Here is a 24563-nt window from a genome sequence, read left to right on the forward strand (position 1 = left end):
GCTATGGCTTTCCTCTAGTAAGGTACCCATGAAATGTCCCAATTGGAATGAAGAGATATACAATGAACCTTTTTTTTTTGGCACTGCATATGAATGTCCAGATTCCTATATCATGGGTTCCATTCCGGATCTAGCTATCACCTTCTACCAAGCTACTAAAACTTTAAACAAGGAAAATGTTGCAGTATAATCATGATATGGTAGTAGCAGAAATGTGAAGAGGGTAAAGAGTCATACATGATGCGCGTTTCATAGTTTTATCAGTCTAAGAAATATAAAAGCAATAAAAAATGCGGTGATCTGCAAGCATGATATATATTAACAAGTATTTTTGAAGATGACCAATATCCTAAACTATCAATAAAATTAAGAAATCCACATTTTGAACGGCAGGGATTCACCTTCCGGTTCGAATGTTAGACCATTGTCATGCATCAAAACTTAAAACATTTTCTTTGTCAAAGAAACTAAAACAAAACTTCAAGTACTTCATAGATCCAAAGACTTTTCTGCACAAGTAATATTCTCACAATGCGCCGCAAAGCCTCTAGAATCTGAATTGTGGTTAATCTTCTCTCTCTTGAAAATATGGTAGAGGCAGAGAGGTTCAAAGTGACGAACATAGCTCTGCTATACAGCTTCTGGACCAGAAGGGATTGGTTCATAGCCATTGGGCTTATCAGCAGTCCTCCCAGGTTCAACTGGGATGCACTTCAAGATTATGCCAACAATCAAGCTGATCGATCCTAGCAGGACGCTGACCAACCACAATTCCCAGCTCAGTGGTACTGTGCTTGCAAAAGTGCCAAGGAATTCCACTATTATTACTTGAAATATGACTGTGGAAGCTATGATAGCCACAAAGATCCAATTGCTGAAAACTCCGTAAAAGACATTGATCTTATCCATCTCCAGGCTGTTTATTTCATTAAACACCTGATTCATTAAGGTTCAGAGAATACAATTATCAAGTAGTGGTGATCACTATTGGTTGTAAAACAAAAAAAAAAAACCTATCCTGAGAAAAGTATGATCTGAGCTACTTCAATTCCATAAGCAACTACAAAAATACAAATAAAATAATATAAAAAGAGAATACTGGTAGAATGGGAAATAGATGTGACATAAGTAAGCTCATCAAAGCTTTTCCTTTGCTAATTCATTTTGTGCCTGGTATACCACCTGCCAAGCCAAACTCAGAAATTCTTGACTTGAACATATGGTAAATGTGTGGCAGTCCCACAACAAAGCCAAGTATAAAGGCGCACATTTCCTATTTGAGAGATCTTTAAACATGAACTATCACAGTGTTATACAGTGCCACAAGCAACTTGTTCAACAGGGCAGATTTAACAAGCACGTGAATGCCGACTATATGAGATACTCCTCAACAAGCCCACCAAGATATGCCATATCGGACATACCATATCGTACCGATACTGAATCGGTACACAATCTCATACCATACCAGCACTTAAAAATGCCTAGCCGTCTTGTACCAAACCACATACCAACACTAACAATAGGATGGTACTGGCACAGGGTTCGGTACCAAGAAAATGAAACTTTTTTTTTATTTTTAATAATACAGTTCTTTCAAACAATTCTTGTATGAATATAACCAAGGGAGTCAGAGAACAAAATATCCCCAAGTTGCCTAGGAACGACCCCCACCTCAATCCAAAAAGCTTCTCTAGTATGCTCAGCTATAAAAGCTGCCACCCAATTGGCTGTAGTGTTCGCCTCACAAAAGATATATGTAATTACCAGTGCAGTGCATCCCTCCAACAAAATTGAGACGTCATGCAGAGGGGGTGAGTGGCTCTACCACAGATGCAGCTCTGAAGCTAGGACACCACTGTGGCTGAGTCACTCTCTACAACGAGCTAACTTGCCCCTAATGTTCATCTGGCAACCACAATCCCGGCCTAAGCCATGCGAAGCTCTACCCTAGGAATCGTGGGCTCCAAGAAGTGACTCCTCCCAGCCACCACAAGCTTGGAGTCAGGCCCACAGATCACAAAGCTAGTCCTGCCATGCCTGCCGCTAACACTCCCATCGAAGTTGACCTTTAAGTACAATGGAGGAGGCTCCTAGGGAATGAATACCCAACAGGTTGATGCATGAGTAGAGCGGGAGCTTTAGGTCTCTGAAGGTCTGGACATCACATCGATCATCTCTATTGCCATGGCCAAGGCTCTCTCAAAAATAAATCTCACCGAAGACTACCTGGATCCAAACATCAGGCCATTCCTAGCTAGCCAAATATGGAGGGCCATACAGGCTACATGGATGCCTACCATCCTAGGAACATCACCTCTAGTGCTATGCTACAAGAACTCCAAAAAGGCTTGGGTGGGGTCCTCCGCTTGAGCGAACTATAGGTGCATTCCCATCAAGGACCAAACAGACCTTGCCTTCGAACACTGAAAAAGTATCTGCTCCGCGGTCTCCTCGAAATCGCAGCAAGGGCACACTAGCTGAATGTCCATGCTCGGAGCTCGTAGAAGAGATCTGGCTAGGAATCGACCCCAAACCACCTTCCAAAGGAATAGGCTCACCCTCGAGTGCACCTCAATCCTCTAGACCCACCTAACATCCCTACGTCTAAAGGACTCCCTCCTATAGAGCTAGTGGAGGTCACCATTACAACCCTTGGATTGTAGGAGTGTCCCCAAGCCCTGACGTCCAAACTGCTGAAAATGGGAGTTGGTAGGGACGACACCCACTCCCCCAACTGCTCTCTAAATTGACAGGACACCACTATCCGATTCCATCCCCTACCGTCAGCACGAAAAAGATTAGCAACTCTCATGAAGTCCGTCATCTCAACAATGATAAAGGTCATCCATCGACTCAAGGGTAGGTTTCCAATCCACAAAACATGTAGGATATCCATAGATCATGCAGGATATCCATAGAGTACCCATCCCCCACCAGCCATCTCATTTGGGGAAAGACATCGAGTGCGCGAGCACAGATATGCCTCCATAGGAAGGAGGCACTATGCCTGGGATGGATCTCCCTATTAGTAGGCCACTACCCTCATAATCGAGCTCCAAAGGGAATCAAGGCGAAGTAAAAGTCGGGCAGCATGCCTCACAATCAGTGCCTCCCTTCTCGTAGCTCAGGATTGGATGCCCAAGCCATCCTGCCTCAGAGGTTGGCAAACTATGTCTCAAGCAAGCAGATGGATGCCTCCCCCTCCTTCCAAACAGGACCCCCATAGAAAACTCTAAAAGAGCTGCTCCAACTTCGCCACTAGAGATTTAGGAAGAACCGTGTTTGAAAGTAGGTAAACAGGAACAAAGCTGAGAACAAATTTCACCAGGATGACCTACCCCATCATGGATAGTGCACAAGCCTACCAACCCTCCAGCTGCTCTCGAATTGTCCGCTTGACATCCACGCACTCAGTCCTTCTCAGCCTGCACCCGGTGATAGGAACTCTCAGATACTGCAAAATCCCGCTATGCTCTCCAATCCTAAGAATATCCTAATCATGAGCCACAGCTGGACCGACGTCTTCGGACTAAACACAACTGCTGATTTAAGGAGGTTGACCTTCTGGCCCGACGCCACACAGTACTCCTTCAAGATCCTCCGAAAACCAACCGCATTCCGGGCAGAAGCCCGGCCCACCCCACTATTGGACTTGGTTAACAAATGTGGCAATACTCCCTAAAAGCAAAACTCTATATCACATAGTTAATTAAAAACTTTGTAGGACATTTCATGGAAGCTCTTTCAATATGGTGTGGACATTCACCTGAACATGTTGTAGACTAAGACATTGTCACTAGTGATTTGTGGCTTTAGGAAGACAAGACAATGCTTCCATGGTTAAGTTCTTTAATTAGAAAAGATAATATTAAGACATCTGATCATTGGGTTAACATAAATGGTGATACATGCCTTATCCCATTAACTTTTAAGTAACCGCATGAAATCTGTTGGTCACTGTTGAATGCCAATTAACCCAGATCAGAAAATTTGTCCAGATCAGCTCACTGTCTCTGCCACGTCTTCTACAATCTCAGTTCCTTGCTGCCAATTGTTCAACTTGTCTTTCCCATCCTCACATCACCAGGATAACCCTGTGCTGCATAACATGTGCAGTCCAAATTGAACGGTTGGCTTCTATCATCCTCAATTGCTTTCAATCATACATTTTCTTAATATAAACTTATTTTAAATAAACCTCTTTGTTTTATCATCTATCCAGTATCCATCTTAGCATTTTGACGCATTCTAAACATATTACGAATACTCTCTGCATTTTGCAAATTCTTTCACAGTACAGATCTGTGAAAGACCATGCAAAATTAGCATTCAAAGAAGGTTCTATTGGGTACTTGATCAACACTCTAGAGGTGTATCTCTATTCTAGTTAATCCTATTCAATCTCTCTTGCTCTACCTCCCCATCCCCAACGATATTAGTAAAATGTAGAACAGATCTAAGGTAGTGAAAGCATATGATTCATGAACTTTCTGTTTCAACATTCCCATCAAAACTATCCATGACACTACATAATTACCAATTTTGTGTCCTACCAGATCAAAAGGCAAAACCTCCTGGGATCAATGATAATGGAATGTGCTTCATAATAGAGGTGTATTTCTTGGTTGCAATGGCCCATGATTTCAGATGAAAAAAGGCTGTGTATCTTATTCAGATGAATGTACATAAATACTATTTGGCAATATCTACTTGTGTAGAACACCTTTCAAAAACCCATTGTAAATGCACTGGACACAGCTACTGCCAAAAGCAAGGTATGTCGTACCAAGTCAGACCACCCCATATTGGGCAGACCTACCATGCTATACTGGAAACCAGTAGTATTGAGGTTTTGTTCAATATATAAGAAGAACTGGTCCAGCCTAGTCTAAACCAAGCAGAACTTCACGGTGACACCGATTTCTTTGTTGCAGTGAAAGACCAGTTTAGGTGATAGCATGGCTAGGCATGAGAAAATGCTGTGTCAATGCAGACTGTACAGTGTGTTTATTGTATCATACCAAACCATACAAGTAATGCAGCAGTCTGGTAGCCGGTATCCATAACATGAAACTTTCCCAAAAGTCAGCATGGCTAAATCCTAACCATTATGCCAACTCAACATATTATTCTATTTTGTTTTGAAATCATACAAGAAAAATAAAAAACTATACAAAAATATAAAAGCAAATATAGTATAAATAAAACAAAAGAATATAAGTACTGCAAACATAGATATGGCCCCAAGTCTAGGAGTGTCAATGGGATTGGTAGCCTAGTAAACCAACAAGCTTGGCCCACTCTAGATTGGACCTGGGACTAGTAGTGTTTGTGCCTTAGAATTTTTGGCCTATTTAATGAAAGGGAGAGGCTCTGGACTAGCTATCATGTTGATTTATTGAAAAGGAATTATGATAATATATAAACTTCTTAAATAAAATGTAGTACTGAAAATAAAAGTTCTATATATATATATATATATATATATATATATATATATAGAGAGAGAGAGAGAGAGAGAGAGAGAGAGAGAGAGAGAGAATTAAAAAAAAGTAATAGATGTATGTATAGTCCTCTTTTACGCTTATTAAACTCCCCTTGCTTTCTCTAGAAGTTTGAAAAAGAAAAATGGGCAAAAATATGCTCAATAAAGAAATGATATCCTAGTCAAATTATTAATGGATGAACCCAGCTTCAGCAAACTTGGGTCGCTTTTTAGATCAATAGAAAATTCTATGGAACAACAAGGCATACTTGCATAGCTTAAGTACTAGGCGCGATAAATAGAGTTCACAAAAAAAGTATAGTTGAAATAAGAATGCTAAGGTAGATATATGGTAAAACTAGAAGGAATAAATTGAGAAATAAATATACTGGAGGAGCTATAGACAAATTTAAGACAAGCGATAGAAAATCTATTGATATGGTATGGGCATATACAATGAAGATTTGAGGAGATTCTAGGAATTTTTATTGGTGTCAAAAATTAAAGAAAAAGGAGGGAAATACCGAAGATAATGCGTACAAAGATAGTAAGGACATGGAGAAGCTTGGAATAACATCAAAGGCAGCCCTAAACATGAATAGTTGGTGACTAAGGATCTATAAAGCTAACCCTAAATGGTTGTGAAAAGGCTGGACTATGGCTCTGGTTATAGTAATAAATAATCCATATTCTTTGTGCATAACGTCTATTCTATGATTTTAAGCTCAAGTAAGTGACTATCAACTACTGCTTGATGATGACTTTGGCAATAATATTTGAAATTAAACTTTAGATACATGCACCACACTGTGCATGAAAATCACAATTGCATTTCGAGTTCACCAAATTTAACCTTAAGCTAAACATTAATCAAACTTGTGGTAATATTCTTGCAGTACACATTTTTTAGACCTATTTAACTTCATTGAATTCAAATTTGTACGACCCAATACTTTTGTTTCCTTATGAGTGTTGAACCACATGGAAAAATTTAATGCTTTCAAGGATTGTTTTAAAAGATAAGCTATAATGTTGAGCCTGCAACATAATTCCTCAAAATCATTCATTAATTAGGAAACTACATCTGAGATTGTTACCTGGCAAAACACAAATGAGTTGAATATTACTGTATTGAGAATGGAGTCAGCATTTGAACCCTCAATATTCAGAAGCCTTTTCCCAGCAAACATGAGAGTTCCAAGTACAACCAGCTGATACAAACTCTGGCCAATGATATTTCTCCACATGGTCCTAGTTATAAAGCTTTCACCTCGTTTAACTGGTGGCCTTTTCATCATCTCATCATTTGGAGGTTCTGTTGCTAATGCCAAAGCACCAAGGGTATCCATAATCATGTTGACCCAAAGCAACTGGACAGCAGTGAGAGGAGTACTCCCTACATTTCACAAAAAGATAACCAATGTGCCAATTTTAGGGCTGAAAAACTAACCATATTGGATATAGCTTGCAAACATGGCGATAAAGAGAATTTTGATAAGTCTTCTGTACCTGTGATGCATGCTGAAACAAAATTGACAATTAGAGCAACCACATTAACTGTCAACTGGAATTGCACAAACTTTTGAATGTTGATGTAAACTGCACGACCCCATCGGGCCACATTTATAATAGTTGCAAAATTATCATCCAATACAATAACATCAGCACTCTCTTTTGCAACCTGCACATGAAATATGTGCTGCTAGAGTTGGTATTGTTCTTGTTAAGGCATCAGTGGCAGGAAGTTCTAATTTAGAGCTAGCAAATAGATTAAATAGTAACAATGCCATCTGAACAATCACAAATTTAAACAGGTTGTCATCCCACAGACTGAAAACAAAAGGCTAGACCTAATGTTTACAGAATCAACCAGGGGGATTCAGACTAGCAATGAGCCCTAAAATTTCATGTGCATGTTACTCCCTAGATTCTCTCATTGAAATACTGCTCAAATAGTGAATAAAAACCTAGGATCTATATAATCTATGGGTGGCAATTTTTGACCCAACCCAGAAGTGCTACCTCTCCAACTTGCTAAAAAATTAGGCATGGCTCATCATGCTTTATCTGCAAGTCAGCCACAGGTCACGTAATAATGGCCCCATATCTGTTGAGTACATGTAGCACTTGCATGAACCTTTAGGACAATGTTATAAGACTGCACCAATGCAAGGTTAACATGAGACAATACTTTGTACAGGTTGTTAATAGGATCGAAATTTGCAATTTTTTAGAACTTTTCTGTGGATTATTGATTCTTTACCCATAGTGATAATTAATAAGTTTCATTCTTGTATCATTGCATCCAAGCAAGTGAAGAAATCAGGAAGTATAGTAAAGATGCCATAAATAAAAAATGCCTGTGTTCTGAGTTGAGCAGAGGAGTTCCAACTTCAGAGGGCTGTGAAAAGTTGGTACTCGGCATGTATATGGTGGGAAGGTCATGTGTGGGTCGACAATTTGAACAGAGACGTAGGTGTGGGTCAAATAAAAATGATTAACTACTGAGATGGTTCAATTGTAAATGACGCCCACACATCTAAGCATATAAGATTGACCCTATCCCAATAGCAGATCTATTTCACCCAGTATGATATTTCAGAGATCTTGAGTGCTGCTTTGGGATAGGTGGACCTCAAGGATGCTGCATCTTAAATTGTGGAACAATCTAGAGGATATTTGTCCAAGGCTACAACTTGGGGGAGATGAGGGGTTAGATTGTGTTGAGGGCAAGCCTAACCCAACTCAACCTCTATACCTCCTAACCCTAACTCAACCAAAGCATGTCTCAGGTTCGAATTTCTCTAACCTAGCCCAACCCAATCCCATCTTAAGCTAAATTCAAGTTGCGTCAGGTTGATCAGGTCAGGTTGGTCAGGACTTACGACACTTTAATCGGACTGAATCATGATGAGCAAAACATTTAAGATGAGGAAAAGGTTTGGGATGTTTTTGTCAGATTAATAGTTGTTGGATTGAGGCCTTGATCATTCATCAACCTCAGTGATATATCTAGACATAATTTAATAAAATTAAGAATATAATCATATAAAAATTAAAAGTAACCAATGTGAAACATAAATACAGATTTGAAACATATATATAAATTATTTATTGATGTATATATTGGGTTGGGTTGATTGGTGTTGGGTTAAGGTTGGGTTCAAGATGAGTTGAGAGTCCACCCTAACCTAAACCCAACCTAGGGTTGGGTTGCGATTTTTAAGCCCAAGAGCAACTCAAATTTATAAAATATCAACTCAACCCTTCCCAATGAGCGGGTTGTGCGAGCATGGCCCGGTTGAGCCTAACCCAAGTTGCAATCCTATAATTGTCTAATAGTCGGAAACGTCAACGTACAAGAAGATGCATAAGGCATGTATCCCCCAGTTAGCTGTGACCGCTTTGAAACTTCCAAAATTATGTTATTTGATTTGTATTTTATAATCTTCACATAAATCTATTTTTGAAACTAAGCTAGCCATGTCCTACCATAAGCAATGATGTAATTATCACCACTTGATTAGCAATGATATCACCAGGTTGCTCCTCAAAATGCTGCCAAAGGATGTTTATGAGGTGAGATGAAGGTTTTGTTAATTACATAAGGAACTTGGTGCTTGCAGTTTCTTCAAAGATTGAATGATATTTACATATAGAACAACTTTTAAGGAACCAATTGGCAGTTGGGGTAATCTCTGTGACCAATGGGAGGTATAACATGATGTCTAGTAAGCAAATGTGTAAATATTGTTGGCTTCTAATGTATAATTTGCTTGTACCCACAAATTTATTTTGAATCTGTTTTTCTATAGCTAGGATGTGGATACTCATCATTTATGTCCCCTGTAGACCTCATTTAATATATGAAATATGAATGCATTCTCTATTTTTCATATGAGCTATAGGAACTGGCCATTCACCAGTGGTCAAAAAGCATTTATCAGTACAAGTTGAAGTCCAAGGTTTAGAATATAACAAAAATGAAGTAGGCAAACAGGAAAAATAATAGCAATTGGATTGCTTGATCATGCACCCTAACAATGCATAACAACTGATTGCATGCATACAGCCTGCTCGGGCATTATAAAAATTTCAGCATGAAAATAATATTTTCCATTGGGGTAATTCCAATAACCGACGGCCAACAATGAGGTCATCATGATGTCGATCTCCAAGCTTTAGTAGAACACCCTCAACTCTCTCTCTCCTATGTCACTTTGCACAGAGGATCAATAAAAAAAACACCGGAATCCCTTAGTTGCTGAATCTCGTTAAGAATCTAAAGCTTCTTGTAGAAAACACACAATGGCAACCACTGGGACTTCAAATAGTAGTGAGGTGGGAACCTTAGGTCAACAAGGGATATTAACTATGCTCTAAACTTGTAAGTTTCCTATCCAAGTTATTATAAATCAAGAACAAATCTAGGGTAGGGAGTATTATGTTAACTTTCATTTAAATTCCAGTGTACACAAAACCCTTTCACATGTTTCTGTGTTCCACATGGCCCTCAGGAAACATCTACTAAAATTATACAGCACGGCTATAATCAACCATACAGATGATGGCTGGTGCGAGGCATACTGTTCTGACCCATTATAGTATTGGTCAGGTACAAGGGCTTGGTATGAGTTGTATGGACACCGGGTATAGCTATTGTACTGACTCCAACAGTGTACCACATGTTGTCATGGGATGTATGATACTGAGCCAACTCATATTGGTAAGTTATCAACATGGGATACATTACCCAAATTAAAAGTTTGGTTGCACAAGCCATAAGAGCAACTACTCTAGACATGACAAAATATATAAAAAAGACATTTCCCTCAAATAAAGGGTATTAAATTACTTTCAGGAAACATTATATAATAACAACATATTTTCTAATCATTGTCCAGATAACAATAGACCACACGAATCTAGGATTTTCTGTTTTATCACCTCTTAAAACCATTGTGAGTCTTGGTTAATCAAAACGATCCCATTCCCATAAGTTTTGTACAATGTGTTGCCATGTTAGTTAACTCTAATGACAATTTGTATCAAATTTATAGCTAGTGCCTAGTAGTCTTGCCCTTCGGTTTAAGGACAAATTTAAGTGTTTCAAAGTGCGAACCTACCATCTCAACTTGAAAGTAAGGTTTCAAGAGATGATTGAAAAATCAATAACTATAAATGCAAGACACAACAACATGTTAGTCAAAGCATGTAGCGCCCAATGACCATCCTAGATGCATCCAAAATGCAATTTATATGTGATATTTTCTTAGCTTCAATGACGAATATGAGATGAAGAGACCCAGTTTCATCGAGATGATCAAGAACAGATGGATGTAGAGTTAAACTAAGTCATAACATGGCCTTTAGGCAAGCAATTGTGACATGTTGTGGAATATAGCATGAACAAGGACAGTTTTCATAAACCAAATGATCAAGGCAATATATAGGATGAGGTGGCTCCTAATCCTGGGTGAATACAAAGTTCGTCTAATATGTGAACTGCAGTTAGAAGGGGCAGGTGATTAACACAGCATGCACCGAGTCTTTCTATCACAAGGAAAAGTTAAAAATATAGACAAGTAGATAGAGGATCATAAAGTGCAACAACAGGAGACATAAAAGGAATAATCATTAAAGCACAATAGTCCTACGATCGTGTGTCCATACCTGCTAATACATGCCATGCCAACTAGTGCAGCACAGCATGTGTGCATTGATCCCTTGCATATCGGGAGGTATGTACCCTTGCCCATTCAACACTGGTCAATTACCGATCCCAAAAAACTTTAGAAAAGAAAAAAGAAACATGGGCAATACATGCCAACAAGGCACAACATGTGCCATGACTGGAATCAATAAACAATCATCTCATGATCATGGGTTCTATTTGAAATTTTGAAGATGTAGCAGGGCCACTAGTGAATATTTTGTTCAAGGCAATAAGATGAAGTACTAAGTGCTGGTATGTAACTAGACAAGTTAATCCCAAGGTTTAAGAGCTTGGTTCAGATTTTGATTGCAAATTGGTCAAATCAGTTTCATTGGTGGCAGTTCTGGTGACAAGTTTGAAGTTTTTTTTCACTAAAAATAATTTTAAGATATAAATCAGGGTTCGCCGTACCGGGCCGAACCGCCCGGTACGGGACGTATCGAGCCGGACCGATGCTCAAACGGTCCGGTTCGGACCTTTTTTTCGAGAAACACCCCGAATCGGTACCGAACCAAGCGGTTCGGTCCGGTTCGCTTCCATACCGTCCAAAACCGGACAGTATGGTCCGGTTCGACGTGAACCGAACCGTACCGACACCCTATGTACCTAAAGTGACGAGGGGGGAGGGGGGTGGGGTCGAAGATCACATGCATAAAAGAACCCTGTTACCTTGCTTTGGAGTTCTCTGAGATGTCTCAGAGAACTCCCGAGGGTCCGAAGGTCTCAACGAAACCGTTGAGACCTCCGAAAAATTAAAAAAAAAGAAAAAAACTCCGTCAAATTGCAGGAGTGGTTCGAGGAGAGGCTGATCTTTGGCTGGAGGTAAGATAATATGTTATTTTCTTAGTAAATATTTTTTTTTAATTTTTGTTGTTAAAAATAGGATAAGAATGAGAAAGAATGAAAATAAGAGAAAATCATGCCAAAATCTTGTGATTTTGGGATGATTTAATTATATGTGATAGATCTTTGGAAGATCTACACGATGACACCAAAATTGTTAATTTTTATTAATTATATATTTTTTTAAATATTTTTAAATATTTATTTATTTAAAAATTAAAAAAAATTTAAATTTTAGGGAAAAAATCAGAGTTTGGGAATCATGTTTAGAATGATTCAAACTACTTAAATCTAATTTCTAATTTTTTTTCAAATATTTAAAATTAAAAAATTATTTTTTTAATTATTTAAATTTAAAAATTTAATTATAAAATAAAAAATATATAAAAATAGTGTTATATTTTAGTTAATTTAAAAATATTATTTGAAGCATATAACATATTTATTTTAAATTTATAAATTTTAAAATAATTATTAAAATTATTTTAAAATTATATATAATTATTTTAATTATCGTTAAACTATCGTGTTTTGTTATACTTGCATATATTTATAAAAAAAAAATTTAGAGCATGATGTTCGTTCACTTTAATTAATCAGTTATTTTATAGTATATATTTATTTATATAAAAATTATTAAAAAAATAAAAAAATAAAAAATCAGTGTTAGTTTTGAAATTGAGAATAATGTTTAGAATGATTCAAAACAATTGAAATATTTGAATCTAACTTGAGATTTTTTTGAAATTTTTTTTGTAAATATTTAAATAGTAAAAAATATTATCAAATAAAAAATATATGTAATTAGTGTTATATTACAGGTAATTCGAAATAATTAGTATTTTGTTATATCTGCAGAAATGAGTAAGAAGAAAAATCAAGAGCGTGACATCGGTTGGGATCATGGCGAGATGCTCTCGGCTCGGCATCATTGGAGATGCAAATGGTGCAACACAGAGTTCAAGAGAGGAGTGACTAGGTTGAAGCAGCATCTAGTTGGTGGTTATCCTGATGTGTCGATGTGTCGGAAATATCCGTAAGAGGTCCGATAATTGATGAAAAAGTACTTTGCTGATTCGAAAGCAGCGAAGAAAAGGGCAAAGCAGAAAAAGACCAAAGTAGACCGTCGAGCTGCAGAGCCACCTTCTTATCACTTTAGAGAGTCAGAGGAGACTTCTGCTCCAGATGATGAGGAGGCACAGATTGAGGCTGTCATTCATGCGAGCTTGACGGATCAGTACCAGCAGGAGGAGATGGTCCGGTACAGAGATCGATTCGGACCATCATGCTACGAATCAGGATCTGGATCAACGACTGGTAGGGGAGAATTTGAGTTCAGGAGGACTACCTCAGTCAGAGAGCCTGGTGGTAGAGGGAACAGACGCAGCATGTCTTCTTTGTTGGGAGCTTTTGGCAGTAGGAGGTCCTCCAGAGATATTCCAACAGGAGCCAGCATTCAAGATTTGGATCCACATGCTTTGTCTAGCAAGGATTCAAAGCAGCAGAGAATTGACAGTATGCTGAAAAAAGATAAGAAGAAGGATATGTGGCGAGCTATTGGATCATGATTTTATTTCAGCCATATTCCAGCAAATGCAGCAGCCAATCCTTACTACCGATCTGCTATTTCAGTCATAGAGGCTGCCGGCCAGGGTGTAGATCCTCCAGGACCTAAGGACATCTATGGTCAGCTTCTTGACAGCAATAAGGAGGATCTGTAGAGATGGATTGCTTTTTACAAAAATAAATGACCTACATACGGTCTGACAGTGATGTGTGATGGTTGGACAGGTCCTACTAGATGGAGCATCATTAATTTTTTGACATACTATGATGAAAAAATATTTTTTTACAAATCAATCGATGCTCCAGATAAGATACACGATGCCACATATATCCTTGGTCTGATGGAGGAGGTGATTGATTCAGTGGGTGAGCAGCATGTCGTGCAGGTCATCACAGATAACGGACCACAATATAAGGCTGCCGGAGAGTTGCTGATAGAGCAGCGACCGCAGATATACTGGACCCCATGTGCTGCACATTGCATTGATCTTATATTGATGGATATCGGAAAGATTCGCAGGGTGCAGCAGGTAGTGGAGATTGCCCAGACCATTACTAGATTCATCTACAACCACACATGGGTTCTTTCATTGATGCGGACGTATACTGGGGAGAGATCTTACGATCGGGTATCACACGGTTTGCTACCAACTATATAGCACTTGATAGTCTTCTTCAGAAGAAAACAGCCCTACGTCAGATGTTTGTCAGTGCCGAGTGGCAGGAGAGCAGATATGCGAGGGCCGGCACTGATGGAAGTCATGTGGAGAACTTGGTGACGAGTCAGTCATTTTGGCAGCGGGCTGAGAAGATAGTGAAGGCTATCAAGCCTTTATATGAGGTGCTTCGCACCGTGGACAGCGAGAGATACCCCCAGATGGGCTTCCTATATTACATAATGGAGAGGGCAAAGAAACAGATCAGTGAGAATGATCCCAAGCATGCTCAAGAATTCATTAACATTATTGAACGCCGTTGGGGCTATCAGATGGGCAGAGATTTGCATCTAGCTGGTAAGTTTGAATTCAAAAATATTTTAAAATATTTTTTCGAAGTATGAAAATAAAATTGTGCTTAATCAGTCTTGAAATTTATCTGCAGCTTATTACTTGAATCCGAGATTTCAGTATACTATTCCGGGGATAGATATGGATAGCGAGCTTCTTGCTGCTCTTCGCAATGTCATATATAAGATTGTGTCCGATCCAGAAATCGCGTCATTATGTCTGCAAAAAGTATGTTAGTTTAAAACAGATGTAATTATTCAACTAAATTCGATCTGATATATTTATAAATAATAAATATATTTTATTTCAGACGAAATAGTTTAGAGAGGGATCAGACAGTTTTGGAGTCCCATCAGCTGTCGTAAGCAAAAAGCAGATGAATCCAAGTAAATTACATATCAATAATGAGCAATGTAGATTGATATGTAATTTTGCTTAATAATATCATCAAATTTGATATATAATTTTGCTTTTGTAGCTGAATGGTGGATTCATTTTGGAACGTCAGCAGAAAATTTGAGACATATGGCTGTCCGTATTCTTTCTCAGACGGTCTCTGCTAGTGGCTGTGAGCGTAATTGGTCCACTTTCGTCATTATCCACAGCAAACAGAGAAATCGTCTGACACAAAAATGCCTCGACGATCTTGTATATGTTCACTACAATCTGAGGTTGAAGCTAAAATGTATTCAGGAGGAAGTTCAGTTGAAGTACACTGATCCGACGCTGGATGATTATGCCGACGAGGATGACGATCCGATCATCGGATGGCTTGCAGGTCAGCAGCAGGAGCCAAAGCTTGATGAGCCAAGATCCCCTCCACGACCAGCCAGTGTGGTGGCAAGGGAGATCAGGGTGGATCCAGGGCAATGGGCAGAAAAAAATATTCCATATAGGGTTCCAGCTGATCAGCCACAGTCTGAGGGGACACAAGGGACTCATTCATCACATGACTCGCTATCCGATACATCTTCCCAGAGATTCGAGCGAGAGATGTATAGACGTTCCTCCCGGCAGCCAGCAAGAAGGCATCCATCCTCTCAATTACAAGAAACTTAGTCACAGAGGGGCACAAGGGGGGGAAAAGAAAAGACAATTACACGTGCACCACTCTCGAGAGTACAGGAGCGATCTGGTTCAGATACGAACACCAAGGAGAGTGATGATGATACTGGTAGTAGTAGCCATGGATCTGATGATCAGGAAGGAACTGGAGGACAGGAGACCACCGTTTATGAGATACAGCCACAGGGTGATATTCGATTCACCGGTGAGTCTCAGTTTACGCATATCACACAGGATAGGGATCATGGTGGACGAGTCGGTAGAGATCGTGAGGAGCCGATTTTATATAGACGACGGGCTCCTAGAAGTCGTCCAGCACATGATGCAGCTGCAGATGATCTTGCACGTGAAGTAAGGTCCATGGATGTATCTGGATCATCCTCGCATTATGGATCCTATTATCCACAGCCACCTTATGATCCATATGCATATGGTGCATCCCAGGCATCATCTTCTAGTGGTTACTACCCTATGCAGTCTGGAGCAGCTCCAGGATCAGATTTTGCTACTGGCATATTTGGATGGGCTCCTCCACAACCGTACCATCATCTCGAGGATACTTCTCAGAGTCAGAATTTTAGCGAAAGGTCTGAGATGTCTTACAATCTAGAGAGGATGCCTTATGGGATGATGAATATTCGAGAGTACGATGCAGCTTGGCTAGAGGGTTGGACTGATGTCCTTTCTAACTATGTTGATGATCCAGATATCTACGAGCGTCACAGACACTCGACAAGAAATTAAATGCAGAGTACATCTTAAGGTTCGTATATCAGTCATTGCGCTTTGTACTTAAATATTTAGATACATTTTAATGCATATTTTATATATTTTTTCTTTAGTTTTAAGATGACATAGTTGAAATATAATGTAAATAAATATATATTTGAAATTTTGGATCAAGAGTCTTTGTACCGCAACCTAACTCCAAATTGAACCCAAATATGTCAATAATATGCAATATAATGCCATATTAAGGTTGTATTTATCAATTATTAACTTTAAAAATAAAAAAAATTGAAAATCGAAAAAAATTGTGTACCGGTACCGGACCGGTATGCCCGGGCGTACCATATGTCGGTACGATTCGGTACCGGCACGCCATTCGGTACCGGTACAGCAAACCTTGATATAAATAAATTCAATAAAGTTGATAAATCACAAAAAACAATATAATGAAGACAACTAAAAGTGTAAAATATCTTAAAATTATATATCTAACACAGAACATTGTACTGTCCCATATTAATATCACTTGAATCTTCCAATGTATAGTTTCAGTTTTTTCAGAAGATAAATTATAGAAATTAAGACAGAATAATTTAAAAGCATGTTCCACATTGTTGTGGAATGCAATACATTATATGATTGCCAGGTGGCAACCTAATATATGAAATCTAAATGCCTATATAAGTACAAGCCTGTGAGGAATAAAACAACAATAGAATGTAAAGGAAATCTAAGGACCTATTTTTGGGTAAAAAATTGCATGATATACCTATAAACTATGCATACAAAGATGACAATTGATAGTTCCATTAGATTCACAAAATATGAAACACACTTTGGACCCTGGCACCTTATCAAGGAGATTTGAGCTCTAACATTGTCACTCCACTCTACAGGATTTCACCCATAGCTTATGGCTGCATATAATTCTTAGGCTTTGCCTGCCAGTATCTATCTTGCACACTGCCCTAAATCATGCAACTGCCAAAGTATCTAATCTACAATATCTTCATTGCATCTAAAGTTACAGCCCACCACTCACGCCATGCCAAAATGCCCATAGTGTTCCACGGAGAACCACCAATGTCATGTCATTTGAACATGAAGTAGGACTTCAAGACCCAAAGGGGCATTGATATGATTTCAATGAAAAATGACAACCACATCAAAACAAATAAAACTTTTTTCACTTGATTAGAGGAACCACTTTTCCTTTCTAGTTAAATAATAAGATCTATTACTCTTATTCCCTTGTAATAAACAATCAAATAAGACAAACTACAAAAGATTTCTGCAAATTGGTATCATTAAAGTCGATTAAGAAAGTCTAATGAAATCCAATAACATGGGAACAAAGTAACAAGCACTAATGCAGGAAAACAGTTAGACATAAGAAACATAGGAATATACGTAGAAGTATACATACTCTATATATGTATATATATATATATATATATATATATATATGCATGCATGTATGTGTGTATGTATGCATTTATGTATGTGTATGTTTATATGTATGGATGTATATACATGTATATGTATATATGTATGTATGTATGCGTGTGTTTGTATATATCTTTGTATGTATGTATCTGTGTGTGTCCGTGTGCATGAGGCCAACTGCAAAATATACCTCTGTGCCTGCAATACCCATTGCAAGGCCAATGTCTGCCTCATGCAGTGCTGGGGCATCATTCGTTCCATCACCAGTAACTGCAACAACTTCATGAAACATACTTCTCAAATTTGTCACCAATGTGTGTTTATCCAACGGCAAAGATCGGGCCATTACCTAAACATTGCTGTATCAATATAAGAAAGAACATAGATTCAGCTTATGCATAAAGATTTAGAATATAAAAAGAACCTGAATTTCAGGAATCAAATCCTTCATTTCCTCAGGGCTTTTATTGCGAAAATCTGATCCTTCTATGGCCAAACCATCATCTGTCAATATTCCACATTCCCTGGCTATAGCTTTAGCTGTATTGATGTTGTCCCCAGTTACCATTCGGACAGTAACACCTGCAGCTATACAGGACTGAACTGCATCCCTGACTCCAGGCCGGACTGGATCTTTAATGCCAAACACAGCTATCAGTGTATAACCATCAGCAGGGATTTTGTCCCTCTCATAAGTTTCATCCACATCCTTAAAGGCCAGGCAAAGTGTTCTTAAGGCTTCGCAAGCAAATGTATTGATGATATCCAGTATATTCTTCGTCTGCACTTCTGAAAGAGGTACACTGTTTCCATCACTGTCAATGATCTTGTCACACATCTGCAAGAGGATTTCTGATGCACCCTTGCAGAAAGCACGAATCCTTCCACCGGGTAATGACACAAGAACAGACATCTTCTTCTTAACCGAATTAAAAGGCTCCACCCTTAATTTCTTGCAATCCCGGTGTTGAGCATAACATTCTCCTTCCAATTCCAAGCCAAACTCTAATAATGCTGCTTCAGTTGGTGTACCCATTATGGTATTTTTACCATCTTTTCCTTTCACCACCTCAGAATCAGAATTTTCAAAAATGCATTGAAGAAGGATGCTCAATACTTTTTCAGAAATCACAGCTTTCAGATCATTAATGGTTTCCTTACCTCTAAATGACTTGGATACCTCACAGATCCATATCTTATCAACTACCATGTGGTTGGTGGTCAATGTTCCTGTTTTATCTGTACAAATGCAACTAGCGGAACCCATTGTTTCACATGCCGACAGATGCCTAACTAGTGCTTTATCATCCATTAGCTTCTTCATTGCAAAGGCAAGACTCAATGTCACAGCCAAAGGTAGCCCTTCAGGAACTGCAACAACAATTATAGTCACTGAAATTGCAAAATAATTCAGCAAAGTAAGCGCGTCTTCTGGAAACCATGTCAGCAACCCAACATGCATGCCCTTGTCCACTAAAAACCTAACTATCAGGACCACAAATGTTAGAGTGGCAACCACCAAACCAATCTGTCCAATTATGGTTGCAACACCATTTAGCTTAACTTGTAAAGGTGTTTCATCCTCTCCACCCTGGCTTAAAGTGCCCATCAACCTTCCCCACTCAGTGTGCATGCCGACTGCAGTAACCAGCATTTTAGCAGACCCATCTTGCACTGTAGTCCCAGCCAGGAGAAAAGGTTTTTCCTGAGTAATGTATACTGGCTCACTTTCACCAGACAAACTTGATTCATCTATCAACAAGGAGTAACCAGATATAAATAGACCATCAGCTGGAACTTGATCACCTATTGACAGATGAACAATATCCCCAACTACCAAGTCATAAATAGATACCTTTTGTCTAGAACCATCTCTAGTTACATGAATAACTATATTTTTCTTTTCCTTGTCTAATTCTCTAAATTGCAGAGATTGCTTGTAGTCACTGACAGCAGTAACTATGACAACTAAGAATATGCTGAGAAGAATTCCCAGCCCATCATACACACCCTTTGGCCATCCTTCTGTGGCAAGTCCAACAACTATAGAAATCAGAGCACATATCATAAGAATGATAAGCGTCAAGTCCTGTAGAGCATCCCATACAAACATCCAGAAGCTTCTAGGAGGCTTCTCTACATATCGATTAGCACCATATAAATTCTGTCTCATGGAAAAATCAGTTGTGTTAATGCCATCATCCAGTGAGACATTAATTTTTCTCGATATCCCCTCAACTCCTCCATGCATCTTCAAGCTCTTAATATCATGTCCACTTGCAATGGATGCCAGTTCATCAGGGCTGATAGAAAAACCAGCTTTCATGACCTCTTCAGAGAGATGATGTTCTTTTCTATTAGCAGCTGCAAAGCACATAAAGTAAATGATTGGTAAGAAGAGGTGATACCAAGAACCAAGAACTCTAAAATGCCTGCTGATGAAGGTCATACCATCAATGAAATGAAATGCAGCTTGTTGTACATAGAGAGCCACCCGAATTTTTTCCTGGTAAAAAAAAAAAGGAATAAGATCAAATAAATAAAGTTACACAATTTCTATAAATACAATAGACACAGATATTAGGGAAAAACACAACCATTATAAATAAAATAAACATATTGTTGAAAAAACACTTAGGATTTAGGACTACATCAAATTTATAGCATATGCTGATCATATATATATTTTTTTAATCACTGTTTGTCCAAAAAACAGTTACATGCTTATATACATCAACCATCTCAGGATAACTGAAGATTCATTGGAGAAAAAACTCTGCGGACTTCCATATTAAAATATTTTAAAAGCATTATAAGTAGCATATTTGCCTATCTCAAGTTCTTGCATACCAATCCTGTATGTAAAGGACAGTTCCAACAGTCTGATGCCACCACTTTCTTATGGTTCTTATGGAAAGCATGCATGATCAGTCAGCAGATGCATATGTTGCAGACCCAGCTGATGGACGTTTCCATAATAAATTGCATCTGAAACTAGATTATTAATGTAACCAAACATGATAAACCCAAATACAAGGTCCAACTAATAAGGAAGATGTGACAGTACAAAATAAACAAAAAAGAAAATCACAAATAAGGATCAAAATGAACTAAGATTAGTTTAGCCAGTATTGTCATCTGCTTTTCTTCAAGATTACTGATCCTTATGAATAGCTACTATACCATTATCAATTTCTTTAAAATAAATTGATAAATATATTCCTAATTAATAAATTGTGCTTCTTTCCTTTCATCTTAGAGTTTATATAAGAGGGCATGTGACACATATATTAAAAGAAAGGGCATAAATATGAGGGAAGGCAAGCACGTGTTCACTCCATTCTGTCAAGTGAAACTGAAAAATTAATGGTGGAGATGCATGGGCCCACCCCCCAAGGAGATTGTGTGAGATATAGGGAGATTAAATGGACCTTTCATAATACTTTGATGATTTATCAAATCAATGATTACCAATACCAGTTAATTTTGTACCAAAATTTCATGAGCTCAAATGCTTCCAAGATCTGCAAGGAAACTGAACTCCATCTAATAAACTTGAAATACAAATATTAAGAATATATTTTCACCTTTAAATGTTAAGGGAAGATTCTCATGTTAAATTGGTTTAGTTCAATTGTTTAGGAAGAATAGTTAAATTGAAGTTTAATGTAAGTATCATCTCAGAACATTCAGTTATCCATCACCATTGTCATTTGTAAGATTATTAACATGTCTGCCTATTGAGAGGTCCAATATATGGGGCCACATTAATGAGAAACTTTGAAAGAGTCTCTTATTAGCACTGGTATGACATTCTCTATGACACTAAGGTCTCAGAACTCTTCAGAACTATCTAGATTTTTACATTCCTTGAATTGTTGAGTGGCATCAGATTTATCATCAGATATGCTCTGAATAGTCAACTTTATTAAGTGGTTCTGTTTTTCAGAATTATTGCTGCACACAACTCAGGAGTCAGGACATCCAACAATATCTTCCAAAAGTGCAAGAACAATAGGTGAGAATGCAAGATACAAGATTTTAGAGTGATTAAATAGCAATATTCTGCTGCAATGGGGAGCTAACTACTTTACATTCTCATAAAACATCCTATACATCAAAGGATGCATGCTGCACTAGGCTAAACACCGCTTGCTTGACACAAGCTGAATGGCTAGGATACATCCTATTAAGCTACATATAGGAATGAGATTTTTTTCCCAAATAGTAATTGAATTTGAGGCAAAGTTGAAGTTTGGATAAACACAATGTGATCAAGAATGATAGGCATCTTGTGCAAATGGACCATTTGTTCGGAGAGATAGTTAATTATGATAATTGATCACTTCGTTCTTTGTCAATCACTTTGTTCTTTGTCAATCTCTGGATGCTTCACGTCGATGAACCCAACAAGTACACAACTAAGACTATCACATTTCCAGCAAATAATCATATGGATGAATTGCCTTTTCTTGGGTAGAAATATAAATGAATTTGCCTCTTTGTGATCCAGGAGGATCACTGAACTCGATGTGGACTATTTTGGCCACTACATGTAGGGTTGGATAGGGTCCAGAAGCAAGATCTGCTACATCGAAAAGCCAAGTCACAAGCCAAACTTCCAAAGGCCATAACGTGATCATTCGACGTTTGATTTCGATAATCTTTTTTTTTTTAAAAAAAACTAGGCAATTCTTCAAGATCTACGATGTGACACCATTCCATTTAGAGGACGGCACCCCTAGTGATCAGGCCAAAATTCCTTCATCTGGGGTCCAAAATGGGCTGATCAATCCAAAAGTTTTCTTTCGGATAAGATTTTGACCAAGCATAGCTTCTAATATGAGAAGAATCTGGTAGAGCAACAGAAGTTGATATGAAAAGTCGGGATCTACCTCCAGAAGAGTTTTAACTTTTTCTAGATTATTTTTACTAGACATCTTGATGTGCACCATCATGAAAAAAGAGATGATCACATGCCATATATGGATCCAAGAGCCAAATTAATGATTTTACTCACGTGCGTAGAAGGATGATATGGTGCGAATCAGATTTGGCAGGAATTTGAAAAAAATTATTGCTTGGAAAAAGAGCCGAGTTTAGAAGCTTGTTATGTTCTTCCTAATTCACCATGATCTCCAGCCACCATCATTTCCATAATAGCAAGACGCAATCAAGGTTGTTTTGTTCTTCCTAATTCACCATGATCTCTAGCCACCATCATTTCTATAGTAGCAGGATGCAGCCAAAGTTATTTTGTTCTTCCTAATTCACCATGATCTCCAGCCACCATTATTTCCATAGTAGCAAGATACGGCCACTATTATTTTCTTTGTAGCAAGATATAGCCATCATCATTTCTATGATAGTCAAATTCTGTTATTTCCTTCCATTTACTGAATGTCTTATGTTCCCTCTCTTATCTATATAAAGGGAGGCGATCTATGTATTCAATTGAGATTTCAATGAATGAAAATGAGTGTTGCTGATTTCTCTTATCTAACCCCTGTGTGTTAGTGGCGAGTTATAAACCCTAGAACTTATCACTCACATTCTTCTTTTCTTGAGTGTGGCGTTCTACCCCTTTGTGATCTGATTGTGGCGATTTTCTTATCAATCAGATTTCAAAGGTTTCTTTTATTTTTTTTCTCTTTTTCTTATGCTCCAATCTTTATTCTTACCTACACAAGATAGTTATTTAGGCCTGGGCACATCAGTTTGGTATCAGAGCCTGAGGGAGTGTTTGACATCCAAATCATGTCTGGAGGAGACGAGGCCCCTGTCATTCCTAGAGGCATGAGTCTGGAACAAGCTCAGATTATGGGGCTCCAACGGCGTCAAGAAGAGATGATGGAGCAACTCAATCGCCTAACACAAGCGTTTGAGCGGTTGGCAACACTTCCCCCACCACCACAGCGGCATGGCCATCCAGCACCACGACGAGTTGATCGCAATGATGAAGAGGAGTATGACGAACTCGGAGATGATGATGGTGTGGAGGAACACCCATGGCAAAGGCGGCAGCAAAGGAGTTTGGGAGACAATATTAAGATGAGGATCCCATCCTTTAAAGGAACCAGTTCACCCGAAGAATATCTGGAATGGGTGCAACGTGTGGAGAAGGTCTTTGAATGTCAAGATTATTCTGAGGTAAAAAAATGTAAACTTGCTGCCCTTGAATTCACTGATTATGCTAATCTTTGGTGGGAGAATGTGAAAGCTCAGCGTAGGAGGGATGGAGAAGAGGAGATCCGGAACTGGAGGCTTATGAAGCGGATCATGGAGAAGCAATTTGTTCCTCAATATTATAAGCAGGAGCTGTACATCAAGTTACAAAGCTTGAGACAAGGGGGGATGTGTGTTGAGGATTATGTCAAAAAATTTGAGATGCTGATGATGAGATGCGATTTACGAGAACCTCAAGAACAGACCATTGCAAGGTTCTTAGGAGGCTTGAATAAGGAGATTGCTGATACGGTGGAGTTACAATCTTATGTGTTCCTTGACGATGTGATCAAACTTACTGTTAAGGTGGAGAGACAGCGCAAGCGTGGTGCAAGTAAGCCAAGTAAGACTACCAACTCATCTTCCTTATCACCATGGTCCGTCCCTAAGACGGTGCCAAAACAAGTAGAAAAAGGTGATTCTAGCAAGCGAGTCACAGATACGGCCAAAGAAAAAGAGGTGAAAAATTCACAACCTC

General features: G+C 38.5%; 1 protein-coding gene and 1 pseudogene across 5 annotated transcripts in view; one reads left to right on the forward strand and one right to left on the reverse strand.

The window, feature by feature from the left end:
- Positions 1-284: 284 nt before the first annotated feature.
- LOC105045588 (probable calcium-transporting ATPase 9, plasma membrane-type) overlaps positions 285-24563 on the reverse strand; it is a 31063-nt gene continuing 6784 nt past the window's right edge. For 3 of the 5 annotated variants that reach the window (XM_010923937.4, XM_073258170.1, XM_073258169.1), the window contains 6 exons: positions 20312-20366; positions 18285-20224; positions 18051-18209; positions 6998-7169; positions 6586-6884; positions 285-936 (listed from right to left, as the gene is read on the reverse strand). In XM_010923937.4, the coding sequence (XP_010922239.1) occupies positions 631-936; positions 6586-6884; positions 6998-7169; positions 18051-18209; positions 18285-20224; positions 20312-20366 (2931 nt within the window). In that variant the 3' untranslated portion in view covers positions 285-630. Of the gene's footprint in view, positions 937-6585; positions 6885-6997; positions 7170-18050; positions 18210-18284; positions 20225-20311; positions 20367-20710; positions 20851-24563 lie in introns of those variants that run through there. The other 2 variants (XM_029264692.2, XM_019850968.3) reach the window with 2 other exon arrangements.
- On the forward strand, positions 12701-15659 carry LOC140858182 (uncharacterized; annotated as a pseudogene).

The sequence above is a fragment of the Elaeis guineensis genome, chromosome 5 (assembly GCF_000442705.2).
Source record: "Elaeis guineensis isolate ETL-2024a chromosome 5, EG11, whole genome shotgun sequence".
Taxonomy (NCBI): Eukaryota; Viridiplantae; Streptophyta; class Magnoliopsida; order Arecales; family Arecaceae; genus Elaeis; species Elaeis guineensis.